Source organism: Thunnus albacares, chromosome 11, assembly GCF_914725855.1.
Source record: "Thunnus albacares chromosome 11, fThuAlb1.1, whole genome shotgun sequence".
Taxonomy (NCBI): Eukaryota; Metazoa; Chordata; class Actinopteri; order Scombriformes; family Scombridae; genus Thunnus; species Thunnus albacares.
Window position 1 is genome coordinate 13,438,619 of NC_058116.1, and position 27,457 is coordinate 13,466,075.

The 27,457-nt window shown below is 40.2% G+C and overlaps 1 protein-coding gene across 1 annotated transcript; it reads left to right on the forward strand.

Annotated features, from left to right (window-relative positions):
* The first annotated feature begins 262 nt into the window (after window positions 1-262).
* On the forward strand, window positions 263-6,201 carry LOC122992485 (atypical chemokine receptor 3-like). Its single transcript, XM_044366306.1, has 2 exons — window positions 263-456; window positions 3,327-6,201. The coding sequence occupies exon 2, from the start codon at window positions 3,397-3,399 to the stop codon at window positions 4,528-4,530; it is 1,134 nt and encodes a 377-aa protein (XP_044222241.1). The 5' UTR covers window positions 263-456; window positions 3,327-3,396; the 3' UTR covers window positions 4,531-6,201.
* The last annotated feature ends 21,256 nt before the right edge of the window (window positions 6,202-27,457 follow it).

Consider the following 27,457-nt stretch of genomic DNA (forward strand, 5'->3'; position numbering starts at 1 on the left):
AACATGTTTGGTCCTGCATTGAGGTAACATTGGAATATTCAGCAATGTATTAAATGTTGTATTATGTGTCAAATATATATATATATATATATATATATATATATATATATATATATATATTGGTGGGAGGAAAGCAGAAATTCATTGTTTTTTCCTCCTTCTTGACCGAAACTCGCTGTGCTGTTGCCTGCTGTTCATTGCGCGCCTAAGGTGATGCCATGCCAATACGCATGCCTTTAGGACCTGCCTTGGAGGCGTAGCCCATGTGAGTATTAGCAAGTGCAGAACGAGGAACAGCCTCAGATCCATGCTGAGAGGCGAGAGAAAGCGCGCCGAAGTTTTCCTGCAGTGGAGCGAGCTGAAGTTATCCTTCAACGGCAAACACTAAAGCGAAAACTAGTCTGAGAAAAGGAGTGTTTGGAGGGAGGAAGACTTAAAAAACAAACAAACAAACAGGTAAGCTGCAAATATGGGCTTGTGTGGCGCAGGAGAAGTGGGCGTTCAGCAGGTTTTTCAGCTTTTTTCAACAGTTTGAAATCCTGAGAGATGCTCGATACCTGCGGTTTTCAGTGCTCTTAGATGAAAATGTATTTTAATCGTTTAAGGAATAGATTTGAACAACTGTATTAACACTAATTGTTACAGTTAGTAAACCAGAATAAATCACGTTCTTTGCATTGTTTCTGATATCATAGCAACATAAAGTTCTTTAAGGAATATTTTAGTAACATTTGAGCGATTTATTTGTATCTCTTCATCTTTCCCAGCCTGTTTTTCTGCGCTGTTTATTTCCCACCCCATTCAAACATCGAGCCAGGCTACTGTGAGCTGACATAACATCTGATAAGAGAAGGCTGTTTCAAATCAGCCAAGTCAACAATGGTAACAATGACACTGTAACTTTGTCGTCAGCAGCAGAAGTTTGGGATTTGTTGTGCGTAATGACGCCAAGGAAACGCGTTTACTGTTTATGTGCGTGTTGCGTCGATGTCCCTTTTTTAAAGGCAGATATTTTATCCTAACCACAGAAAGCTTTTATATAAAGACTGGAGGAAGAAACTTCTGAAAAACATGGTGCACCTGCGCTATTCTTGTCGGCAGCATTAGCACATGAAACTGCCTTTCAATCGCTTTTATTTTCTGTGTATTGAGAGACAAAAGCCGTTTTCAGCTAATTTGTAACTAGATGCTGGCGGGTTGAAAGCGAGGGGGAAGAGAGAGAGTGACAGAGAGAGAGAGAGAGGGAGAGAGAGAGACAGAGAGAGATGGGCAGCTGTTATCTGATGGTGCGGGTGTTAAAAGGTTAATTAGCTTGAAGCCTGTGGTGCTACCTGGCACCTCCAGGTATTTTCCATATAATATAAGGGAATTAGACAGAGACCATTGTGAGGGATTATCTCAGCATAGACAATCCCCCTATTACAATGAATAGAACTCTGCAGTGTCTCAAAGTAACTCGGAGTAAAATTAAAGGTCAGGTTTATCACAGGCAGTGATAGAAGACCTTTTTAGATCCATTATTAAGTCAAATTAGCACCATGAAAATGTAGAAATACCTCATTACAAGTAAAATCTCTGCATTCAAGATGAAGTAAAAGGACAGAAGTATTATCAGCTTAATGTGTCAAAACTAAGATTACTCATTGACTCTTGTTAGGAGTGTGATAAGGACAAACTCTTCTGTCACAGTATATCTTATATTGGAATGAACTGTTCATAGATGAAATAACCAGATGCTCGCTAATGTAGTGAAGTAAATGCACAAAAAATTAAGGTACTTCATAAGATTCATGTAATAATCATATAAAAATGTAATATTTCCATAAAGAAGTTCTGTTTAATGATTTGCAACATTGCCTAAAATGACCCAGTACATTCACATATAATAATGGGATAGCTACTACAATATAAGCAGCATGGCAAAATCTGTGATGGCTGACAAATACAGTATATCTGTCTGTTGTCATTTTGTATGTAAAATCCCAATCAGCAATGTAAATGGTAACTATACCTGTCAGATGAATGTTATATATTTGCCAATAGCATCAAATGGAAATAGTGAAGTAAACTGATACCAGGTAGACATAACAAATGCTGCATATCTTGATAAGTTGCAGGAGGCTTTGTATATACTTATTTTTAGTAGAAGAAACATTTCCTTTTACTAGGATCAGCCTCTTTGTGGCAGTGATCCTGTGTACATACAGCACAAGTCTGCAACACAGACAGATGTCTGAAGCGTTCACATTTCACTGCCTCTCGGCATGCTGTGTCGCCCAGTGGTCGGTGACCCTCGTTTATATCATAGTCGGACCATTTTGCAGGCGTCAAGCCTCCCGCTGATCTCTGCACACAATTCACTCTGTGGGCGTAGGAGTCACTCAGGGGCAACAGGAGGGTTAAGCCGCTCGTGTTCTGGTTTTGATCTGTCACCTTTCACCTCTGGCAGGCAGCCAGTTAGAGGAGCTGAGAGAGACATCACAGCACAAACTGTGAAGACAAGGCAGATGCAGCCATGCAGGGATGAACATTTCATTGTGGCTCCTTTGGCTCAAAAGAGTCACACCGGGTTATTGGCATGCCAGGCTGCTTCTGTGATCTTGCATATTGCTTCAGTCACCTTACTCTGTGTGTATATGTAGCAATTTGAAATTATGTGCATGTGTTATTAGATTCAGATGTTGTAAAATGACGTATTCAAGGTTATGAGCGGCCTTTTCTTTGATCATCTGGGTGGTGACAGCTCCCTTTACTTGCTCGCTTCAAGAGAAGAAAAGAAACACAGGATTTTTTTACTATAACAAGCATGTTAAAGGAAAACATACTTTTAAGTGGCATCAGGTTTCCCACCCTGACCAGTCCTTTATCTTGGAATGCCAGGAACGCTCCGGAAATACACTCTGTTTGGACTTCTTGATCCCACTTCCTTATGTCTAATCTGCACTCTGTGCTAGTGGAGCTAATGTAAACATTTATTATACAGCCCCCTGACTGCACATCAGTCCTGGAGAACGTCTACATTTGTGACATGACAACAGAGAGCCTCTATTAACTCATGAAAGCAGTGTTTTAACAAGTTAACCACATTAAGATTCCTCAGGATCTGGTGGCATACCACAAGCAGATTTATGTTTTATTAGCTCGTGCAGTTCAAATCCACACGGGTAAAAAATGCTGTGCTTTAAGCATCTGAAAATTGCATCTTAAATGTAATACCACAGGTGAAATGAAAAACCTGGTACAAGTTAGCCACTGAATCTTTAGATTTGTAGTTAATCTGTGAGTTATGTTGCTAGAAATGATGAATTGATGTCTTGTTTTCACAGGATCTGTCCAAGGTCAGAGGTGGTGTGTGTTAACTCCCAGTGGTCTGTGGTCCTCTCCCAGTGCTGAAAAATGAGTCTGAGTACCAGTGACCTGGAGGACCTGTGGGAGTCGTTGGGGTATCTCAACTTCTCTGACACCTTTGGCAACATATCAAGCGTGGACACAATGACGTGTGCCACGGCATTCAACCGGAGCGCCTTGCTCTACTCCATGTGTGTCCTCTACACTTTTATCTTCATCGTTGGTCTGGCTGCCAACGCTCTGGTCCTCTGGGTCAATATCCGTGCTCCAAGAGACTCCACCTCTCGCCATGAGACACACATGTACATCACCCACCTGGCAGTTGCAGACCTGTGTGTGTGCGTCACTCTGCCTGTGTGGGTGAGCTCACTGGCCCAGCACGGCCACTGGCCCTTTGGTGAAGTGGCGTGTAAACTCACACACCTTGTGTTCTCCGTCAACCTCTTCAGCAGCATCTTCTTCCTGGCGTGCATGAGTGTAGACCGCTACCTAAGTGTGACGCGGCACGGAGAAAACGAGGGAAGCATGTGCAGGAAGCTAATCCGCCCCACAGCATGTGTGGGGGTGTGGCTTCTGGCTCTGGTGGCCTCCTTGCCAGATACTTACTTCCTGCATACTGTGAAGGCATCGCATGGGGACACCATGCTGTGCAGGCCTGTGTACCCAGAGGACAACCCCAGGGAGTGGATGGTGGGAGTGCAGCTGAGCTTCATCCTGCTGGGCTTTGTTCTCCCCTTCCCAATTATCGCAGTGTTCTACGCCCTGCTAGCCAAAGCTTTCACTCGCTCGTCTTCTCCTTTATCTTCCACATTAGAGCAGGAGCGACGTGTGAGCCGCAGGGTGATCCTGGCTTATATCGTGGTTTTCCTGGGCTGCTGGGGGCCGTACCATGGCGTCCTCCTGGTTGATGCTCTCTCTCAGATGGGTCTGGTGCCTCTGACCTGTGGCCTGGAGAATTTGATCTATGTGGCCTTACACCTCACCCAGTGCCTGTCCTTGCTCCACTGCTGTTTCAATCCCATCCTCTACAACTTCATCAACAGAAACTACCGTTATGACCTCATGAAGGCCTTCATCTTTAAATACTCCACGACGACAGGCTTGGCACGCCTCATTGAGCCTTCCAACATATCTGAGGCTGAGTACTCTGCCGTAGCTGTAGACAACCCACCGCTGATCTGAAACTACTCTATGAGCATTTTTTTGAACACTGTTGCTAAATCTAAATAGCTATAATGCAATGTAAACTTATGTTACAACTGATTTATTCTTAGAAGGATCTGTCCACTGTTAGCATTATGTTTGACATTAGATGAAAATGAGAAGAAATAAAGAAAATGCTATTGTCTTTACAGACGAGTCACGTAGAAAATCGTGAGGACTGGCTAATAACAACTTTGATGGACTGGTTGAAAAAGCACTTAGAGAGCAGTTTTATTATATGGAGCTGATACTGAAATCATATAAATATTGTAACTCATATGTAAAGCCAAAAGAGTGACTGTAAATGTGTAAAATCATTGCCTTTACATGATATGTAGGATTGTATTGTGTTTGTGTGTGTAAATTGGGGTTGGGGGAGGCTAAAAAAAATCCCTCCCTCAACTTTGTGCATAATCTGATGGGCATTGATAGTATTAGCAGAGTAATATTTTTAATCTTTCAAGTTGTATTTATGTATATTTTAGCTGTTTTTTTTGCCTCTTTCATGTTGTAATTCACACACTGAGTCTGCTGAACGCTCCACTTCATACAATGCTGCCTCATCATTTTAGTCACTGCACTGACCGGCTCAGTGTTCAAGTCCTGCTGTCTTAGTATTAATCATATGTCATAATCTCATGTCATATTAGTTCAATCCTTCAGACAAGTAATTTAAATCAATTTGGAGTTGTTGCATGCAACTAAGGTCTTTGAATTATCTTGTGAATGTGTGTTCTGTGTGTCATAGCTTTACAATTAGGGAAATATGCTCATTTCCTTTCTTGCTGAGAAACGTGAAGCTACAGCCAGCTTAAATTAGTTTAGCATAATGACTGGGAGCAGAGGGAAACTGCTAGCCTGGCTGTGTCAAAAAGTAACAAAGTCTGCCTACCAGCGTGTCTAAAGCTCAGTAATTAACATGTTGCATCTTGCTCGTTTAATCCGTCCTCAAACATGCTACATGCAAATCAACTTTCTAGTTTTATTTTCATTCTAAATATTTCCAAAATGTTGTCTGAATGCTTCAACTGGGACTACTAAGATTAAAGAGCAGATAGATATAACTCCCATATCCTCTGTACCATATATGTACAGTATGAATTGTTAAACTGTACGGTCTCTTTGCATTGCATCAATCCTAGTAGTGCAAATGATTCACATAGTTTATGTGGTATTAATCCTGCCGTGTCAGCACATAGACCACAGACAGCTAAGATGTTTATGACCAAACAATCACTGAAAAGCTTTACTGCGCTCATGTTCTGTAGGCAGCAGCTGTGATGTGCAACAACCAAATGTTTATTAGGGACCAAATAACCAAAAAACATCACTGCATTGCTTTAAAGTTTGTGTGTGTGTGTGTGTGTGTGTGTGTGTGTGTGTGTGTGTGATGTGTCACAGCTTGACACTAAGAGACAATGTTTTATGTGTCATAAACATTGAGCTATACAGTTTACTCACTGTCTGTTGTAGGAAACAGCATACTCTTTTGATGTGCTGACATAGAGCGCATTGTGTCATGTGATTGGTTACACATGTATGCTTTTACACTGACTTCATGTTGCGATTAGAAAAGACTGAACAGAGGCATTCCTATGGTATTGTAATGTTTAACATATGTTTTGTTATGTATTAAATACACAGAAAATGTTTCGCCTCAGTGATTTCTTGTCAAAATAATCCAACAACTTAATATTCTCCATGCCTTGAGATCCTAGAAATGCTGTTTTTCAGCAGATAAGCTCCAGTGGAATGTGTCTCAGGAAAGCTTTTAGTGTTTATTGTGAGGCAATGAATTCATACACACACACACACACACACACACACACACACACTGACAAAAAGATCCAGATTCAGCTGAAACATAACATCATCCCAGCTGTCACATAGCTTGCTACTTTAGGCAAGTCATGGTTCAGTTACGCAACACAGGCTAGGCTTTAGTGTGACTGCACCGTTTTCACTGGTTGTAACAGTAACCTCCTTTCAGACAGCAGAAGAAGAAAGTGATGTTACTCCTGCCACTTTAAAGGCATGTGTCCCACATTTTCTTTCTACTATCAGGGACAGATGAGAAAAATAAGATAGATCAGTGGTGCATTTCATGATTTGGCGATACAAAAGTGAAAGAGAAACAGTTCAACTCTGTCAGTTTGTTCCCAACAACTCAGAGGAGTGCATGGTGTGGCATTTCCTCTTTCAGTGTGCATTGGTCAGCTGCACCGCTCATCAGTGTTTGTCCCTGTACTCTCCTAGGAGAGGGACAACACCCTGCCACTGTTATCCTCAGGATACATGACACCCTCCTAGCCTGCCTCCATGCAATCATCTGCCAGTTCTGAGTACTTCAGATTTTTCCGTTCATCAGCAGCCTCTAACCTACTCCCTCCTCCCATGGGACATCTTGGCGTACAAGGACCACAAGGACCTCCCTGCCAAGGTCAACATTCATACTTGCCAGAGGAGAGGAGATAAGTGTTGATGTTGCTCCTTCCAGTGCTCCCTCCTATCCTCAGGAAATGGACAACACTTTTTCCTGCAGAGTAAAGTACAGAGAGTACACTAAGAATGTCCACATAACAGCATAATTATATGAAATACATGAACAACTTCTTGCTCAACTGAACATGAAGATCCATGCTTAAAATGTTTTAATAGTAGCTTCCTCGTATGCTTCCTCTATCTAGCATCTGACAATAATTTTGGACTTCCATAAATCATCCCTGTTTATCTTGTCGTGCACTTCACTGCTGATGAATTTCCAATGTCTTGGACGGCTTGTTCAATATCTGATGACGTGGCCAGCTGCAGCACCAGCGGCGGTAACTCAGATGACGAAGCTATGCCGGGATTTCCAAAAGTCAAATCAAGTGAGTCATCTGTTGATCTTACCGCCCTATGCTGTCCAGCTTCTTTCCTCCCTGTGACATCACATTGATGTCATAGTGTTCCTGCTGTGTGGTGCCCTTTGACTTGTCTTTTCCCCCCGAAATGTGATGTTTTTTTCACCATACAAGGCTTGCCTGGATGCTGCCAATATCTGCCTGATGTGGCAACCTGCTTGCTCCATTTCTGCCTGTTCTCTCCATTTTTGCTTTGTGCAGACTGCGACATCCCCACTAAATAACTCATCTTTTTTTGTGCTAAGCTGGGCTAAACACATCTGTCAATCTTTGTGATTAGGAGATGAAGGGATATCAATCTACACATCTGACTTTGGGTATGATGACACACAGTGGAGATGGAAGTGAACTCTATATGAGATGTACTGCATTTCAAACCAATTCCCATTGCATTATTCCAAACTATCCCATACATACTACCCCATACAGTACAGTAAATGTTTAGGTCTGCAGTCATGCACACACAGGGTGAGTGTAACATACACTTCTGCTGCCCTGTGACTGAATGGCCTGTTTTGTTTTTTTTGTTGGCTTGCACATATTCTGTGAAGTGTTTTGCTTCCTTTTACAGTTTCCCAGTTATGATTCACTTTTGATTCTCCTCTGATTCCATATTAAGTTTCTAACAGGGTGTGTCAACCACACAACTGAGCCAGTGTTTTACGCAAACTCAAATACTCCACATGGGTAAGATGGAAAATTAGCTTCACAGAAGCAAACTCTGACAGGTCCCACTCAAATCACTTGCAGTCTCTTTGCAGTTTTCTGTTGTCACTAATAGCAACATGTGCAGCACTGTAAATCTGTGTGATGGGGGAAGGATTTATTGGAAAGCCCCTGAGAGTCAAGGAATTCAGTGGTCAAAGGTTGGACACTGGTGTCCAGCTCAGCCCTGGTGTAGTGCATAAATAAGTTACAGTACTTTCTTAATGGAGCCATCTGTTTTAGTTTGATTTAACAAGCATAGATAATGGGCTAGTGATGAAATGGATTATGGGAGTGTTGCTTTATAGCGCGATGTTCGTCTACAACTTATGCTGAAGAGATAACATTTATGAGTGATGAAACAGGGAGGAGGTGCAGAGGTGGAGAGTAATTTAGAACGACTGAATTTTTTGAAATGTCTTTTACAGGGGAAGCACACATGCTGCGCTAGAGTGCACACACACACACACACACACACACACACACACACACACACACTACAGGCATGTGTATCTGTAAAACTTACATTATTTTTGGCCCATTTCCAAGCTTTAGGAATAAGTACAATTCCTAATCAAGTCTGTGCTTGCTTTGCTCAGTCTGGTAGGAATTCCACATGAGGGCTCACACTGAAGAAAATAAAGGGTCTTGAATTATTAATGAAGTAGATGGGGAAAGCAGCAGCTGCGTGTGCTCATAGGAAGTTTTTGGCGTGAATGTAAAGAAAGTCAGAGGATAGGGTTAGTTTATCACTCCATGACTCCACTCGTGTCAAGAGAGGAGGATAACTGTTATGCCCAGATGTTGGGCAGATGTTCAGTTTAAGGGGAGAGGAAAAATTAAGAGTTTAAAGACCTTCAGACCTGAATTTAGATCAAACAACACCAGTTACGCACATCAATTTACAGAGTCATGGCCTATTTAACCTCACAAGCGAAGGCCTGATAACATTACTTTGAGGCCAGATCATTTGTGTGCACTGGAATACATCAACAGAAACTGAGGTCTTACCACAGCTGAAATTTATGTTACTGTGCTAATGATGATATTATAAGGGTCTCTGAGAGCAGATGGTCCATGCACACAATATTTTCTGTTTCAGACAAGAGAAAACAGAGTAAAATGCCCTGTGGGGATTCATATACAGAGTGTCTGTTCGGCTAAATTACAAAAAACGGTAGTATTTGATTTTGTTTGTATTATAGTTTTGGGGTTTTTGCTCTTCTGCGCATTATCAAGAGTTAACAGGAACACTGCTTCTGGAAAGTTACTGCTGAATTTTTGTAATGTAGTTTTCATTGCTGTGAGCACCACAAACAAAATTCCTTTCACATCTGTTGTATTCTGTGTGGAGGCAGAAATCTGAGAGACAGACATCTCAAAAAATATGCGCAGCCATTTAAAACTAGAGTTAAGTTAGAAGATATGTTTTTCTTTCTTTTTGTTTAATTAGGGTATGACCCTTCAATACTGGAGATAATTAATACGAGAATAATATCGGAGAATTATTTTTTATTTTTAGAACATAATTATTTTGGGGCATTATTTAGCAGTTGTACAGAGGTAATGCATTAGCACTGACTAATCACAGAAAATATTTTCAAATATGGGCCGGATGGCCTAAGTAACTCCAATGTCCCCAGTTTGATTTTTTGACCACTTGGGGGCAGCACAACAAGATGTAAACAAAACATTGCTATCACCTAACAAAGTTAATATGGTTAACATTTTAGCAAATAGTTGCCTGCTAAATGCTCCACTATGTTCACCAGCTAGTGACTAACTTTGTCTGCTCTTTGGTGCTGAGCAGTTAGCATATAATAAGTTCATCAGAGCTTCTTGGCTGAAAACAGCTGCCTGATGCAGCTGGAAACGAGGTTGATGAGAGCTGTGAGACTGAACCAAACAATAAAGTTGAGGGCTCGAAAACCAAAACAATGAGCTGAAAGACTGTAAAACACTTTGTCAGTTCGATGATAATTCTCTGTGGGTTCGTCACTAAGTACAACCACTTTGACATTATACATAGCCATTGTTTCCATTGTTAAAAATCTGAACAAGTACCACAATCTTATGTATAACTATGTAGGGCTAAAAACATAAAAGACTAGCTCTCTAGTTGCTAAAGACCAAGTCAGACTCATAGCTGAAATATGCATCAGAGTTGGTCCTCCTGCAGACTGCACGTCAAAGTCATTTATGGTCCAAACACAGATTAGACACACTGCTCTAAAATTAAGTTTAAGATGTAGCTTGAATAATGGGTTGTGATGTTCCCTCTGATGCTTACCACCCCATGCCTAATAAAGTTCAACCCCTCATAAACCATCCCATGGCTTATTGTGAATGTGAAAGCTCTAATCTTTTCCAGATCCCAAAATGTAACTGTATAAGCAGGACACACATGGATGTGAAGTCTTGATATTTATGGGCTGATTTATACCACACTTCATGCCCAAGTTACAGCTCTGGTGTTTAGACATCACCCAATTCATCCAACGTCCTGTCAACTTTAAGAGCTCAGCCTGATGTGCAAGTTTAAGTTCACCCTCCACTCGATCAGCTCAGCAGCATGCTCGTGTCAGAGCCGATGATGAAACTTCAGAGATGTGTCAGAGAAGAGAGAGCAGCTGCTTTACGACTTATGGAGGCACACAAATCCATACATACCATTTTGCTGTGTCATTATACTCGTATCAGTCATTCATACTGTAAGCACCCAGTGATATGTTTGAAGTCAAGAGGAGGATGATTTCACATTCATGTGAAAGGATCAAGTTAGTTATATTTGTTTATTTAACTAATCTGTTTTCTTATCTTTTCATATTACGTCTTTTGTACCCCTGGTGTGGAGATAATGAAAATGGATGATAAAACATAACATCACAACACAAAGACCTTATGCAACACCCAAAGAGCTTCAAGTACACTCAGAGATTGTGCTTGCCTTGATGTTGTAGTACACAATTTGGGCATCCTTATCACAGTGTTTCACTCTCAAATCACCCATTTCCTCTTGTTGGATAATGAATGACTTACCTACAGAACTCTGAGACTGACTGCATGGGTGTCCCCTCACCTGGGCATTTGTTGCTGTAGCCCCAAAGATTTTTTCTTTAGCACTGAATAATTCTTCACTTTGAGCAGTTTGTCACTAAAGACAGTAGTGTTGTATTTCTGTATCTTCAGTGAATGAGGTAAGCGAGGCAAGACCAATCAAAGAAGGTTTACAGGAAAATGCATGGAAATACTTGTATCTTATTGGCTGACAGGTCTCTGTCAGTTCTTCAATTGATGAGGTTACTATGCCAAACGCTAGCTCACACAGTCAGTCAGTGTGGGGAAAAAATGCATATACAAAGACTTTTTACTGTAAAGGAGTTTAAGCTGAAACAGTAGCACAAACATCCTCTCATGCTGAGCCAGGAAAAAAAGGTGTGTAAATGTCAAACATGATATGAGCAGAGCATGAGTTATATACAGCTAATGTACTTTGCATTGCAATGTAGCCTGATAAACCATTAGCAATGACAGCTTAGTTGTGCCTCCCATGGGCTAGCAACACCATACTAGCCTAGTCTCATGTTAGATAGCCAAAGTTAAAAGTTTTAGATTTTATTGGTCTGGTAGTCCTACAAATAGTGATAATACCCAAGGAAAGTTTTATGACCAATCCAAATTTTTTTCTGATCATATATTCTGATCATATATTCATATATATTCTGTCATATATTGACAGATAAGTTACCACAGCTTCCATAAAACAAGCTGTACTGATAATGTTAGCCAGTTTAAAAAGCTGGCTCACACACGAGATGTCAGATTAAACTAGGAAATGAACACTGAATCTAAATAATTTAGTTGTGTCACACACACATCACTGTAGGTCGGTGTCAGGTGTAATGTACAGTATATTGTGTAATCATATATTGTGGTTCATATCCTTCAGCAATGATTTTGCAACCAAATTATGAAAGTTTACTCAATCAGTTTGAGTCATAGACTGTAAAAAATAATGGACGTAGCCACCGCGACAAATCTCGAGTTTGCATTTTGACTGTCGGCATCTTGGATTTTTGGAGCCAGAAGTGACCATATTTGGACGAGAGGGTGGAGCTGACCCTAACGCTAGCTGTTAGCTTGGTTAGCAAGATGCATTTAAAGTCTATGGTTAATTGTGATAATGCTAATGCTAATGCTAATGTTTGCTAGCTAAAATCAGGCTTAACACTTAATGGAAAAACATCCAACTCCTTAAAGGGTCTTTTAGTACAACTGAATGCTGAACGAGACTTTTTAGCCAACCAAAATGTAACAATTAACTTTCATGAACTGAAAACACACTGAAATAGCAACGGCTATGGCTATGCCTATACTCTGTGAATCTGGGGTTACGCCATGGTTACGTTACCTAACCAACGTTGCCGTGGTAGCGACTTCCCTGTGATGGCACCCACCTGTTATTCTAAGTGGCCATGCCCTTAATTATGCATAACTTTAAGCCTTAATAAAATTTAAATGGGCAATAAAATTAATCCTCAGTACAGTTGTCATGAACGGGGAAATTTGCTGAGACCAAAAGCATTTTTTGTACCAGGCTGTAAACATGTTTATTTCTACTATAAAGTTGGGCATTTTAACATGGGGTCTATGGGGATTGACTCACTTTTGGAGCCAGCTTCAAGTGGCCATCGAGGAACTGCAGATTTTGGCACTTCTGTGTTGGCTTCATTTTTCAGCCCCGGAGGTTTCCGCTTTCTGAGTTAGCTGTTTTCACCTCTCATTCATGAAATAGCCTTTGTATTGTGGGTTTTGAGGATTTTCCATCATGTAGGTCTAGTAATAATGGTCATTTTGGTTTGAGACATTCAAGTGACTGGAATATTCATGTGCAGATTATATGGTAAATCAAATCCAAACCCATCTTTCCTTCTCCAATTTTCATTTTTTTAAACAATGTGTAACCCACACATGCAAGAAAAAAACTGTGTGGAAATAGTCTATTTAGAAGTACATTTTTACAAGTTTTGATGGAGAAGAATCTGGGCTCAACTCCTGATGGTCAATGGTCCAGCCAACTCCCCTGACTGACTGCAAGTCATGATAGCTTATTTTGGCTCCTTTGAAAATGATACAATGAAAGCGATGACGTATTGTTATCTCAACTGCCAGGGTATAGTGACAGCTCAAATCCAAAGTATAATTTATATGTTTTTCTGAAGTGACAAAAAAACACAATTCTTTTGGCTGCGTGTGATGTTTTGTCTGTGGTAATGTTTGAGCAGACCAATGTCCTCCTTTGTTCCTGTCTGGGGTCAGACTCTGGGCTTCCACAGAAAAAACACGACTGTTTATTCAGACAAAAGCAGGGCGTCTCAGTCAGGTCAACGTGACATCCCTGTGCCAGAACCCAGTTTAACAGGCTTCATAAACTTATAGTTGCCTTAGGTTTATGAAGCTTTTAAGTATTTTTGCAGTTGTCTGTCTTTCTTCTCTGCAAGACATGCCACACATTCATTTTTCCTGAAAAATAGGTCTTGTGAGACAAGGAAAATAATGCAACAATCACGTAGAAGAGTAATTTTGCATTATGCATGATTTATATTACAACTCCAAAATGTTATTTTATTTCAGGGATGAAACAAAAGCGTGTTACCAATAGTTTATACTGGCTTTGAAAAGTATGTGAAGATAAAAACTGTGGCATTTTTGTGGAGCCTGGAATCCTGCAACTAAAGTGAAAAAAAGTGGAAATCCCCAAAAGCAAGTTACCAGCTACACACATACACACACAACCACACACACGTGCGCAAAATAATCACTGCATGTTTCTAAACCAAGATGAAATATACTATTTGAATACATGCCAATACCCACTTATTCATCACCACAGAATACAAAACTACAGAGTAGATGTTGCCAAAGATATAATACATGTTATTTGAGTTTTGCCTGGAAATCATTAAATGTCATTAGAAAAACCCGAATTCTTAAACACACTTCATGTAAAGCAATATCCTCAAGTCAATATTCTCCCAAGAAAATTATGGGGGGAACAAAGAAAAACTGATGGCATGAATTAATTATTATAATTTGACTATATATATTTGTTCTCCTCACCTGCTGATTCCATTATAGGGTCATTGGGATGAACGAACTCTATCCCTGCATACTCTGTGTGGAGTTTTTCATTTTTCATTTCAGCTCATATAAAGAAAGACCAAGACCCAGAATCTAACCCCTTCACTAATTCACTACTGCACCTTCACCTTTTTGTGTTTAGACTGTTGTGGTTTCATTACATTTCTCCATCTTTACCCATCTGCATTTCACATCGTTCATCACAGACACCCCATTGTATATACAGAATGTTAGTTCAACAATTATTGTCACCGATGATGTGTTGGTATTTATGTCTGTCTGTCACCAAAAGGAAAAGAAAAACATCTCTGTCTCTTTCCCTCTCTTTTTCCTTTACTTTTTTTCTGGATAACAAGAAAGATAGTCTCTGCATGATATCAGTTTACAGGGAGTTTCTCCCTCACAATGACACACACACACACACACACACACACACACACACACACACACACACACACACACACACACTCACAATTTACACCCTGAGGTGAAAATGAATGTCTTTATGACACTCAGCGAACACACCTCAGTGTCTTGGCTGAAACAAGAAGTACTCGTCATCCTTCACAACAACCCTTTTCCTCCCGCCCACAGGAGTGAAACTTCCACTGATTCCTTGGAACTCTCTCAGCTCTTCCTCTATGCTGTTATATTGGTTGCTGGTTAATGCCTGCAGGTTGCACGTCACGCACCCTGCTGTGATAAGAGGGAATTCAAATTGAGCACGCATATACAGCACACTCCCACACAAGGAAGATGAACTACATTTGACTGTTTCCAATGAAGTCCAACTTTGTGGAACTAAAAGCACCTCATTGTGCCATAGGTTTGCTGCACTTGGCGTCAACTCAATAACGTCAGAACCCTGCTAACTGATTGCTGTGTCTGTGATCCTTCTTTGTGTATAAAAAAAGAGTTTCCCTGTCACTGTTTTTCTAAGCTTGGTTTCACAGGGCTCAATAAACTTTTGTGTGGCTTGACAAATGAGTTTGTAAAACAGCTCCTGAGAAATAAAACAAAATCGCAGTGAGATGAATGGGGGAGGAAGTTGTAGTTTCCGGGTGGGGGTAAGGGTGCTTTGGGTGGTGAGACTGAGAGCTGACACGCCCAATGTGTGTGTGTGTGTGTGTGTGACACCAAATCTCAGCATTCAACCACACAATTGACCAAATGAAAACATGCCAAGGATTGTATTCCCCCTCTGGCCTTTAGTTATGAATAGAAGATTTTCAGAAGCTGAACGTGGGGTTTGTCCTCTGCTGTCCCCTTTTCACCCCGGCAGTAGTTTTGAGTCGCCCTCATGTATCGCTTACCAGTTTTATTTACCTTCAGGCATCTCTGTTGTCACAGCTGCAGCTATTTCATTGTTCAGAGAGAAAGATTTTGGAGCAGAAAGGATAAACTCCTTTTGAAACCACTAATGTAGTCATTAGCATCACCTAGCATTGCTATAGAAGGCCATAACATGGGGTAGAAATGTAGTAAATCAGGATGATTACCTCTACAGTATACAGAACTCAGCAACAACTATGTTTCACCATGTATATAGGCTATATTTTGCAATATTTACAACAAATTCAAGTTGATTTTATCTAAAACATCATCGGCATCAGCAGCCAAGAACAAGATTTATTTAACATTTATTGAACAGGAAAAAAACAGCCCTGCTGAGGTTCTTTGATACCATCTCGCCCTGCTGAAACAAACTGCACGATCCTGATAATTTTCAGGATTGTCCAATTAAGTTACCATAGTAACATGGAACATCAAACGGCCATAATTTGGGGCTCGGAGCCAAAAATGCCAGAAAATTTACAAAAAAGATGGAATGGAAGGCATTTGTGTCTTATTTTATAATCTGAGTGGAAACTCCCTTAATGAAAATGAAGATCCTTTTGAAAAAAACATGAAAGGAAAAACATGAAAGAAAGAAAAATGACTGAGGAATATAATTAATTTCAGTGCACTTTCATTTTGAGTTCTTTTGATTCGCTTCTCTCAGACATTAAAGAGACAAGACAATCTTACACTGAACTTTGTGTAAAATGCTTAAATAAACATTCAAAATTAAACCTCGCACTGAAACATACATACAGGTGCAAAGAGGACTCATTAGATGCCTGGTTTATCTTCTGAACTTACTGCTAAAAAGTTGTGAAAAGTTACCAAATATTCTTTACTGGGCAAAGCCCTAATGATAAAATGTCAGTAAAACTGATTTAAAAAAAAAAAAGTCAAGATATATGTTACAGCCCTCACCTATATAAAACAAAGACTCATTGTTCAACTAGTTTTGTTACAAATCTAATTTTTCTTGAGCTTCACATTTTTGGCTAACAAGATTTCACCAGCAGGAAAGCCGAGCGGCTGTCTGAGGTTTTTGGTCTGGTCTGTAAACTCATACCTGCGTGTGTCGTAGATTGATGGATGAACATTTTCATTGAGGTCGAAATGCCACAATTAAAGGCTGCAACCCAAACTGGGCTTCCCATCCCGACCTTACATTTAGTATATGGTTTGAGTCTTGCTGCTGTAATTCTATAGGAGAAATGGGAGGTTTGAAAAAACACGAGTTTAAGGGAGGAGGCATGTGTAGGTGTGTGTTTCACCGCTTTCTGCTACAGTATTAAATAGCTTTCCTTCACATGCTTGTCACCTTGTAATCAATAATGCTCAAATAACACCTGAAACGCAACAGCCATCAGTAACCTGTCACTCATTCACACCCAAACTCATCTGCACTTGCACACAAACTCAGAAGCATTCATCATCTGTAACCATTTGGTAGCTGCTCAGACGGCACTCTTATGAACAGACTGCAGCTCCAGAGCTTCCAGGCATCATCCATCACGTCAGCCCACCAGAGGGGGTCTATGGGTGGGACAAACACAGGCAGTGAACCTGATTCACACCAGGCCACAGACTGGACGCACACAGACCTACCTCCAGGGGTGGAAAAATACACACAACAACACACATAAAATACAGGTCACCTACAGACACACACACAGGTGCCCTTTTGCATGGCTGCAAGCTTTTAAAAATATTTCACCTCCCTCTCAGTGTAATTATTTCCAGTCTTTAATCCGCATTCTTAATTAAACCCTCATACGTTTTTTCCACCACTTTCCTCTCATTCTCACCAGACTCTTCCCCTCCTCCTGCCTCTCCCGCTATGTGGATTATGTTTGCAGTACTGTGTATAAATAGTGCTGAGTAGGTGGCCTAGTAAGGGAAACACAGATATAGAGATATCAAAGGCTCACAGCCCCTTTCTTTCAAACTCTACATAAATTCATCAAGACTTGTGTTCCACAGATGTGACTGAGCACATGTGTGCGCTGCTTTCTGCATACATATGTGTGGCTGTAAATATGCAGGGTGCACCCAGGCATGCCTGTCTGGAAATGTGTGCGTGCATGTCATGCCAGCGGGTGAGAACATATGGCAGCACAGTTTGCGCTTTCTCATAAAGGCAGGCTCAGTAAAAGCTTCAGGTAGACTCAAGTATGTTTAGACAGATCAGCTAACGGATTTGTACTTCCATGCAACAGTCTTGCCCTGTTTCATTCATAAACTGAGTTGTGATGGCTGAAAGAAATTAGTATATAGTCCAGTGCAGAGGTAAAGGTGTTCATGACATGCAGTCTTGAGTAACTTTATCAACTCTGCTCTTCCATTAGTGTCAGTCATGTGTACTTTAGTGTACATTTGGTCCTGCCTCCCTGATCCTATTCCCATGACCTAGTTCTTCACAAATGGCAGAGAGCATGGTCTTATCTTGCTAGGTTTTAGTGTTAGGTTTGCTCTGAAGGACAAAATTTGGTCCCTCCTTGTTTTTTTTTGGAAGAAGTCCATATCAAACTTTCACTTGTCATCAGTCATCTAGTCTAAGTTGCACTGGCACAGCACTGTGGAGATAGGTCTGGCTATGCGAGACTATATCCAAGTGGCTACTAGGCATGTTTTTTCATCTCCAAATAATATATGTTTTGTCAGCTTGAACACTCTTTACTTTATTACCTATGTGGTGTTCAGCGTTCTGTTATACTGGCTTTATTTCATGGAAAGTCAAAGCATACAACGGTACCAACTATGTGAACAATAGCGGAGTTGTAACAAAAATACATATGAAATATTAAGTTTTAGTTTCAGTTCAACCTGGGATGCAGTTACGGAGTGTTCTAGGTAGTTTTAGTGGCCCAAAGCCAGGAGGAAATCTGTCTGCCAAGTGCAGCCACATTCACCTTCACAGCTCTCAAATTTTTGCATCCTGTCTTAACTTCTCTTGCGGAAGGCTCTAACTTTTGGTGCAAAATGATTGATGGGAATTTGTTCCCGTTGTGGTGTCAGCCTGATGAAGGTGAGATAAAGAGGTTGACAGTTAGGGTTCAGGCATAAGGCACTGCTGTGGTAACAGTGGTCTTCAGCATTGCCTCATTTTTTACACTGTCAGAGAGTGAGTGGGGTCCTGACATAGCTGCCATGTGCTGCCTTAAGAAAACTCAGCAGTACTGAATATCATGATTCAGTAAGTAATCACATAAATGTCACAGTTTGAAATGTGTAAACTTTTGCCTGGTTAAATCATATTTTGTGATTCAGTCATTCTTCCAGCAAAGGGGTCACAGCTGAGCCAGGGAGTGAAAATAAATGTCTTAACTTGAATGCTATGGTGATGAAAGTTGTGTCATAGAGTGGTGTTAGTGTGTCGCTCTGCTGGAACACAAAACTGACTTTTAAAATAGAAGCAGAAGTGTGCAAATAAATCAAATCGGGCTCTGGTGTAAAGTTAAAACTTCAGATGTGGAAAGACGCCACTGCAGTCAACAGAGAGTCATAACACTGCTCACACACATGCAGGCCTCACAGAGGATTTTATATGTGAAATGCTTTTTTATATATAAAAACAGCATGGTGTGTTGATTTCTGACAACTGACAGTACCTGGACAGTTGCCTCAACATCTTTAAAGAGTCATGGTTTCATTCAGTCTTCTGGTGATTTAGTGTATCCTTTCCAAGCAGTGTAATCCTTTGCAGCAGAGATAACTCGAAAGCTGTGGGGGAGAGGGGGAAGGCATCACAGTGTCCAGTCTAACATGCAAACACATCTGGACATGATATCTACTGCAGCATATCAGGAATGACTGAGAGGGAAAACCAAAAGTCCCCACCCTTGCAACCCCTGTCTCCACTCTCCTGATATTTGCCATCACTGAATATGTCAGATCCTTATGGAAGATTTTACAGGACCTTACGGAGTAAAGGTGATGTCGATTATAGTCTACGTTCACCCATAAATCACTTTGGGAACGTAGCTCTGGACAGGATGATGAAAATTGGCCCCTCATTGCAAAAACATAGTAAAGAGAACAGAGTGTTGCTAAGGCGATGACATGAATCAAACCTTGTTGTGCGGGTATTATCTGCAGATTTTACTCACAGGTATTCCTTATCCTTTGTCTGCAAGTAAAGTGATACTCCCTACGGTCAATAATCGCAATGGTTATCCTTCCCATTATGTATCCATGGATCAGAGTCCACTCTGATACAATCCCACCTGCACACAGAAATACACACACACTCACTCACTCACACACACACACACACACACACACATACACGCACACACACACAGACAATGTTTACTTTCATTATGCCTATCGCAAATGCCAGGAAAAGTGCAGAGGAACACTATGTGAAAAATAAAAATGCTCTTTTACATTCCAGATTTGGTGTGGTTGAACTTTTCTTCACCTCCACAGGCAGGGCAGGGACACAGCAGGAAAAACAGACAGCGGGCCAGGGGAAATTCCTGCCAGGGATCCATGAGTGCCTTAATACCACAGGAATGCACAAGTGAAATTTACATGACTGTCATGATAACTAGATACCAAGCGAGATAAACTCGTGTTGTCCCAAGATGTACTGTGATTGTTTCTGCTGTTGTTTATACCATTGTCTGTTTGTTAAGGAACAGTCACAGACATATCAGTGCATTTTGTTTGTTTTCAGCTGGATCACACTGTTATATAAAGTCTTAGATTGCAGGAATCAAGTCTTTGTGGTCAATGTACAAGACTCGCATTATGCTTACATATGTACGAACAAAAAACAAAGTGATATCGATATCAGTCCTGTCATCTAATTCCTGGTATGACAGCAAAGGAGCATAATGGAGCATTACAATATTCATTTCATGAGAACTATTCCAGTAATTTAATTTCAAACAAGGATAAAATATTATATTAAAAGTACTGCATTTTGTGTTGTATTGTATAGTCTACTTTTATTTTTAAAAATTGGGATGTATTTGCTTTTTTGCAGAGAGTTAGAGGAGAAAATCGATACCACTACATGAAATATGAAACTATGGCCAGTAGGTTGTTAGCTTAGCTTAGCATAAAGGCTGGAAACAAGGGGAAAGACAGAAAAATCTGCACGTCCTGTTCGTTTAATCTGTACAAAAACCCAAGAGTAGAAACAGCAATTCATGTTTTACGGGAGGTTGCGAATCAGACTATTTCTTGGCTTGGAACAGTTGCCAGACAACTAGTAGAAAGTAGATTCATCATCCAAGGGGTGAGTGTTTTATATATATATATATATATTGCTTGTTCTGCTTTGTGATGGTAATTTGCCTGACAACGATCTCTGTTAGATCAAAAACGTTGCTTAATTAAAATTGCTGGGAGCTATTAGTACAGTGTGCAGATTTTTTGTCTGATTCTAGACAACCAGCACAGACTACATTGAAGTTTCTGGTCCCAGCCAAGAAATAGTTTGACACATGACTCCCTGGTGAGTTGTTACACTTTTAAACAGATAAACAAGCTATAAAGTGTTCATTAATAAGCTTTAGTTGTGCTCCCTGGCAAAGTTTGGTACCTTTAGACAGAGTCAGGCTAATCTGGTTCCAGCTTCATATCAAACAGGCACATATGAGATTTGTATCTTCTCATCTAGCTCTTCGCAAGAAATTTGAATGAGCATATTTCCCAAAACGTCAAACTATTTATTACATAACAATATTCATTCCATACGGAAGATTCAGTTCAAAGAAGGTTTGCATTTGCATTTACAGTTTTGACATATGTCTAATTTTACTCTGCATATAGGGGTTTTTTTTGTGGCAATGCTGTTACAGTTTTTTTGACAGCTCACATTTTAAATTGGTTGAAAAAGTGACTGTAATGGCACAAGCTGTTGTGGAATAAACTTAATCTTAGAATCACATTGTTTGAAATACCCACAGGACTGGTTATTTCATTTTAGGGAAAATCCACCCAATAATGAAGCACAAACAGTTTTTGTTCTCTAGTGCTGGACCTTATGTAACCCAGTGAGAGGTAACACCCTTCCACAGCCTGAAAAACAACGTTGACTTGTTACATTGCTGAACTTGCTGGGTGGATCTCCTCCAAAACTGGCAATGTTTCTATTTGTCTCCCAAATAGTTTCGGCAAAAGTGAGAGAGAGAGATTAGCAAAGGGTCGTCTGGATTTGTGGTTTACTTTGTGGTGCACGACTCCCTATCGTGCCTCTGATGGAGTAGCTCATGAAACCTGCTGGCAGAGGGCCTGTTGATCCTTGCTCCTCAATTGTGATCCATATTTTTTCTACTCTGTTCCTCTCTCTCAAGGCGACAGAATGTTTCTTGGCAAAGAAGATAAAACACAAGTACCTTCCTCTTTGGAGGTGTTCTCAATGTGCTCAGGCTTCAGGAAACCAGCAGGGGCCCCGTTAAATGCTCTATTAATCTCTGAAATCTATTACACTCTTTTATTTGCCTTTCACAGATGGCATGTTGGATAACACCATAGCTCCAATATCTTTTTCAATGCAGTGCTGATCATATACACTAACCCAAATTACAGCAGCTTGTACCAATGTAGCTTCACACTCCCACTTCTCTCATCTGATGAGCAGAGCAGTATAGCTGAGTCCATTACAGTAATAGCAGCTATGCTGGCTACATGCCAGGCCCTTCTGCTAAGCCACTCAAAGAGGCCAGCACCAGACAAAGCCTGAAGCGTTCCCATGCCAAACAAAAACACATCAGCAAAGTCAATATTAGTCTTTTATACTGCCAACCAGCAGCAGAAAAAGCGGCATAAAGGAAGTGAAAATCCCTCAAAGGATATCTAAAGGCTGAATGAAAACACTTAGGTAGTAGGAGAGCTACCACAATAAAAGCAGTGGCCTCATACTGTAGGCCTGTGTGTCTCAAGGGGGCTGTAAGCCATCATACTCCTGCTCTCACTTCCGTCTATTCTCTGCATAAGGTTAATTGGACAGTGGAATGGTCAGGATGTGTGTCTTTGAAATCATCCATACGTCTTTTATTAATGGAACAAGCAATTTTCCCTGATGACAGCATTCATGTTTTACTGCTGAGACTCCCACTCAAGGCGCAAAAGGAGTATACAATGACAGTCATCATAAATTTGTTGTTTTAGTGCATTTTAGTGCTTTTCTTTTTACACTTTGCATGATGTACATAAAGTACCTTGGTGTGTGATGTCACATGTAAGCAGTGACTTCATTGCATTGTGAAAAATTTAGGCTTGAGAAGTTTGTTTGTGCCTCTTTGCTCAATTTTAGCTGTGGTCGTTGAATATACATAGGTGAGTTTACAAGGAAAGCCACTTACTTTTTATTTATTACTATACTATATTATCACTCACTCACCCCTGCAGATGGACATGGTGTCTCTTCTAACAATACTGTGAAGGTTTCATTGCTTTGTGTGATTTGTGTAACATGAACATACAGTTCATTTAAAGACACAAACCATTAAGTGGAAGCACATTGTGTGTTTAAGTCTTACACACAGATATTGGTACAGTTCATAAATGATTTTGTTTTAATAGTTTTAGCTTGCAGTTGTGTTCATCATCAGTATAACAACCTTGTGTGTAACTATGTCTTTGATCTTCTAAATATTGTAAAATCTGATTTTTGTAGGAATTTTGTGCCATAATGGATTTTGGTTACATGTAAACTCGACTGAAATTTGAGTTAATAAATTATAAAAGTTTAAGTGTTGGTTTTGTATAGTTAATAGTCAGTGTGGCTCCCTGACTTCTCTCCTCCCTGGCAAGTCATGCTGGTCATAGTGGTCAAATACTGTCAGGTTTGACCTCAAAGACAGGAAGAGAAAACGTCACGGACAGTTGGTGTGCGTGCCTGTTAAAGCTTGTGAACAAGTGCACATGTTTCAACTTGTATGTTCATAACCGCATCTGTGCGCATCCCAGTTACTTGGCTTGCACTATGCTGCAGCCGCAATCTTTAAATGGTTCTTCACAAGGATTTGGGAGAATTTGTTGATATTACTCCACGCTTTAGCACTCTCCACAGTGTGTCCGACAGCTGTTGGAAACCCCCAGATGGGGTCAGGAGCCATACTCCCACTTGGATCATGCGATGGGTTAGTGATATTTTTCTTTTTTTTTTTTTTTGTAACAAATTTATTTTCTCCAAAGGCAGTGCCAAAGAGTTTCTTATACTTTTTTTAACAATTGAGCAATGGTCAGCAGCTGATGTTCATGTTGTATTTGAAGCACTACCTGCATGTTAAACTCTTCCCAACAGAGGAGAAAATCGCCATGATTCACTCCAGCATGCATCAGAGTGCTTTTGGAAGATTTTGACAGATTTGGTTTAGCTTTCTAAGACTTAAATTGTGTGTCTATTGTGTGTGTTTGGATGTGTCATGGCAATTCATTATCAGGGAAATTATTCAACCATAGAGGTTTAGGTCAATTGATATGGAAAATATAGTTCAAAGTATACCAGAGATACCAAATACAAGGGCACATCAGTTTGAAGACATACAAATAGAGTTAAAAATCTCTCTGTCTGATCTCTGAAAGCAATTTTATTAGAACTGGATTTCTTGTTTTAATAAACCAAACCCCTGCACTCTGAGAGCACATGTTGTGAGAGACTATTAAGCCCTCCTGTGTTTTTCAGCAGTCCCCTTGCATCCACAATCTTCAAATATTAAAGATTAAATAAGGTGGATTTGAGTTTTTATGAGGTCGGGAGGTGAGCTTTGTTCAACTCTGTGAGCTCCAGGTATTAAATTACCAAATATATTCAGAATAAATCTGTATTTTTATTCTTTCATAACCCCATACTGTCATTTTGAAATGTCACCAGTGCCCCTGTGGTCCCATTTCTGGCCTTTTGAAGTGATTTGTTGTCCTCCATAAAGTGCTAAATTATGACTGGTGCAAGGGCCCGTTTCTCCCTAGAGGGAGTTATCACAGGCAATTACTGTTATATGTTAGCCACCATAGTGCTCTGAAGTGTGCTATGGTCAGGTTATATCAGTTAAGGTCATGTCTAATAATACACACCATGACATAATTTGCCTTAATGTTGTTTAAATAACTGACATTAAGTTCATTATGCTGATGACACTTGCAGATACTTTGGGCTTATAGCAAGAAAACATCTAATCGAATAAATATGTTCACATTAAAGGACCGCTTCACTTATTTCTGACTTTATTTTTATGATGACCTTATTTTACAGATGTATCAATGAGTCTGTTTTAACCTTCAGTCTCACAGCATGCTATGGGAATCTGAAGGTCAACAATGTAAACCAGTTACATAGATTGATAAAGGAAGCCTGTAAAATTTTCAGTGAGCAACAGTCCTAAATCACATACATTTAAAAAAAATGGTATCTGGCAAAAGGCAAACATAAGTGCTGCTGATATCTGGCACCCGATTAGGGCTGAGTGATATCTCGAATCACCTTCAGTTCAACCTCTGTCTGGAATGGGCCATTTAAGCTCCTATCTCTTTAAGGCCCCTCTCCTGACTCTGTTCTGATTGGTTAGCTTCCAGGAGCTGAGTCATGTCAACAAACCATCTAACAAACTGTAGTAGTAGGATTTCACTACTTTTTCTCATTCTTTACTTGAAATGTCAACTTCACAAATACATCCATACATGTTCGAGCGGGAATCCAATCCAAAATATAAGAGTTGACAACACAAACAACACATGGAAAAACCTTAGCAAAAACCTTGGCAACCAAGACTACAAAACAGACATCTGTTTATGGGCATGCACGACGAGCCAACATTAGCTCGCTGGCAAGGTAGAAAAAAAATGTCACAAATGAAGCATTCAGAGAGGTTGAAACCCTGGCTTTTGACTTGCAGGGAGCATTTCTACATATGGAGGTATAGACACCCCAGGGCCAGGTGCAATGGCTTCAAACATTCCATATATGACACCTACTGAAAGGACACAAAAGCATTTTCCTTCTTTTTATCTTTTATCTCCTTTGCATGGCTTACACATTGAATCACTACTTTATCAACCTATAGCAGTATAGGTGCTACACTGCTATAGTAGCAGTCCTAGACAATCCTGCTACACTCATTCCTAATCTTATTCCTACATCTTCACGGATATCCCGCCATCAAATACTCTCTCAATGAAAGTTTCTCTGTTGAGCATCCATGCTGAAGGTGTACACACAAACATGCTCCCCATGAACCCCTCTGGCAGGAAAACAAACTTGATTGGGAGCGTTAACCTAGCGGAGGGAGGAAGCAGCCCCCACACCCTTCCCTTTCCATTTCTTGAGGACCCTAACCAAGATAACTTAAAGCCCAGGAAGGGAGAGGCTGCAAGGACACATGTTCCGCACTCTCCTTCTGGCCATCACAAGAAACTGGTTTATCGCTATCTGTTTGCTCAGGAGGTTGGAGTCGACTGTGGGCAGGAAGCAGGAGGAAGGTTTCAAACAAGATAATACATGAAAAGTTTGGAGATGCTAGGCAAGACAAGTTTATTTGTACAGCACATTTCAACAAGGCAATTCAAAGTGATTTACATGAAGCATTTAGCATTAAGACAAAATGCAAAAGAAACAAATTATAAAAAGACATTTAAATACATAAAAAAAAAGATTTTAAAGAGATAAGAGAACATGAGCTAAAATAAGCTAAAATAAAACAAGACAGATAAAATACGAGAATAAAAGTTATAGTACAGTGCAAGAAATGAATGAAAAGCCTCAAATTTGATTTAATAAAAGACAGCAGCAAACAGAAAAATCTTCAGCCTTGATGTTAAAGAACTGAAAGTTGCAGCAGACTTGCAGTTTTCTCTGAGATTTTTCCAGATATGTGGTGCATATCATAATGAAATCAATTCTTTGACAGAAAGGATGCCACTGTAAAGATCTGAGAACTAGAGTAATATGATCCACTTTCTTGGTCTTAGTGAGGACTCGAGTCTACTGAGGATAAATGCATGGACAAGTTTTTCCAAATCCTGCAGAAACACAAGTTCTTTAATTCTTGATATATTCTTAAGGTGATAGTAGGTTGACTTTGTAATTATCTTAATGTGGCTGTTGAAATTCAGGTCTGAGTCCATGACCACGCCAGGATTGGTTGGTTTATGGTTTTTAACATTACCGATTGAAGCTGAGTGCTGACTTTAAATCACTTTTCCTTGGCTCCAAAAACAATGACTTCAGTTTTGTCTTTGTTTAATTGAAGAAAATTCTGGCAGATCCAATCATTGATTTGTTCAGTGCACTTACTCAGCGCTTGTATTGGACCATAATAATAATAATTGCATAATTATGGTAACATATTTTGGTGTTTTTCATAATGTGAGCCAGTGGGCGCACGTAGATGTCGAAGAAGAGGCCCCAGATTGGAGCCTTGGGGAATGCCAGGTCATTTTGGTCCACTCAGATGAGTAATTACCTATAGACACAAAGTAGTCCTGTTGTTTAAGTAGGATTCAAACCAGTTCAGTACTGTGCCAGAAAGTCCTACCCAGTTTTTCAGTCAGTCTAGTAATATGTTGTGGTCAACCGTGTCAAATGCAGTACTGAGAACTGAAATTCTGTCACTGTCTGTGTTTAGGTGGACATCACTGAAGACCTTAACAAGAGCAATCTCAGTGCTGTGGTGTGGTCAAAATCCTGACTGGAAAACATCAGAACAGTTGTTTAGTGCCAAGAAGTTGTTCAGCTGTTGAAAAATAGTTTTTTCAATTATTTTACCTAAAAATGGGAGGTTTGATATGGGCCTATAATTGTTCATTAGTGAGGTGTGAGGAGTGAGTTGTTTTTTTTTAAGAGTGGCTTGATGACTGCAGTTTTCTGG